The 1,431-nt window shown below is 47.9% G+C and overlaps 2 protein-coding genes across 2 annotated transcripts; both read right to left on the bottom strand.

Annotated features, from left to right (window-relative positions):
• Positions 1-312: 312 nt before the first annotated feature.
• On the bottom strand, positions 313-693 carry PPTG_24226 (hypothetical protein; the record flags this gene model as incomplete). Its single annotated transcript, XM_008915817.1, has 1 exon — positions 313-693. The coding sequence occupies one exon, from the start codon at positions 691-693 to the stop codon at positions 313-315; it is 381 nt and encodes a 126-aa protein (XP_008914065.1).
• Positions 694-733: 40 nt separating this feature from the next.
• On the bottom strand, positions 734-1,028 carry PPTG_24227 (hypothetical protein; the record flags this gene model as incomplete). Its single annotated transcript, XM_008915818.1, has 2 exons — positions 734-836; positions 895-1,028. The coding sequence occupies 2 exons, from the start codon at positions 1,026-1,028 to the stop codon at positions 734-736; spliced, it is 237 nt and encodes a 78-aa protein (XP_008914066.1).
• Between the last annotated feature and the right edge of the window lie 403 nt (positions 1,029-1,431).

Genomic DNA, 1,431 nt, shown 5'->3' on the forward strand with positions numbered 1-1,431 from the left:
TGTTCTCGGAGATAACGAGTTCTGGACTAAGCTGGAGATGGCCGAGATGATTGTGCAGCATTTACGCAGCGCTTCATATCGTTTGCAGAGAAATTAAAATACTGTGTTATTTCCTACATGGAAATTTATCGTAGCTTTGCCTCTACCGAGTTCAGCGACTCACTAATTGGCCTTGCTGAATCCCGTTGGAATGCTTGCGATCAGCCTTTATTTATCTTAGGAATTTTTCTTCGTCCTGAATATATAACACAAGAAATTGCCTCCGACCGTACTCACAGATCTTGATGACGTGTGTCAATTCGCATAGTATTACTACCGCCGATTTGTTGATACTGATGACAGCGGGCTGCGCCGTGAGATGTACAGCTGGATGGAAGGCACGTATACCGCATCTTGCCATGTTGACTTCGGCAAAGACACAGTAACCACGTTATGGGAGTACGAAAGGAAATCAAAGAAAAACAGCAAGCTGCCAGTGCTGGCACTTACGCTCTTGTCAATTGCTGTGAACACGGCAATGCGTAAACGCCTCTTTAGCGAACTTGCACTCATACGCACTCCGAAACGAAACCACATGAGCATTGGAAGACTGCGAAGCACCATATCATGCGTCAATTTGTCCGCGGAAAGCCTTGCTGAGAGAAAATAATGCCGACAAACTTCAAGAAAATACTTCGGACGATAGACCCACATGCGCGACCTTGCATCACCACGCCGCAGAATTCGGCCCGCTCTACTCCAGCTCGTGCGGCTCTAGCCCGCACGACTCCAGCGAATCCGACACCTGCAACAACTGGAAGTCCAAGTCGTACGCCTCCAGCGTATATTTACTACTCCTGACCGACATGTTCAAGAGCAACCCCAGTCAGTCACCACCACTAACAAGGATCCTACTTTCCGAGCAGCAAGACGTTGGAGCAGCTGTAATGGGTTGCCTGGGGCAGAGCGAAGCTAGTGCACTTATGCGCCAAGCTCCGCGGCCATGGATCTGGATCTGCTCCAGTAGATCCGCGCATCTCCTCCAGCATAACATCAGTTTGTCGTGAAACATTACTAGAGGGTGAGGCTGTCGATACATTGGCTTCTGAGCTTGATACTATAACGAGGGGGGTGGGGGTCGAACTTTCAAATATAATCCAAAAAAGGAAGCAGAGACGTGTCCAATTTGTAAGCAGAGGAGTGCACAAAAACTGAGCAGAAACTGTAAAAGGGGGGTCGAACAAAGAGGGTCGAATTCGCACTTCATAGAATTATTTTGCATTTTCAAACGAGACGACGACGTCATGGTCGGTGGGAGGGGGGAGTTTTTGATATAAAAAGGGCAAGCCCATTTCAAATGAAAGCCACCTCAGGAGGTGGCTTGTTTTGAAACTGAGCAGGTTACTGTCAAAAACATGAGCGTAACCCGGAGGGAATTTTGAGCACGTTTTT

Source organism: Phytophthora parasitica (genome assembly GCF_000247585.1).
Source record: "Phytophthora parasitica INRA-310 unplaced genomic scaffold supercont2.76, whole genome shotgun sequence".
NCBI classification, from domain to species: Eukaryota; Oomycota; class Peronosporomycetes; order Peronosporales; family Peronosporaceae; genus Phytophthora; species Phytophthora nicotianae.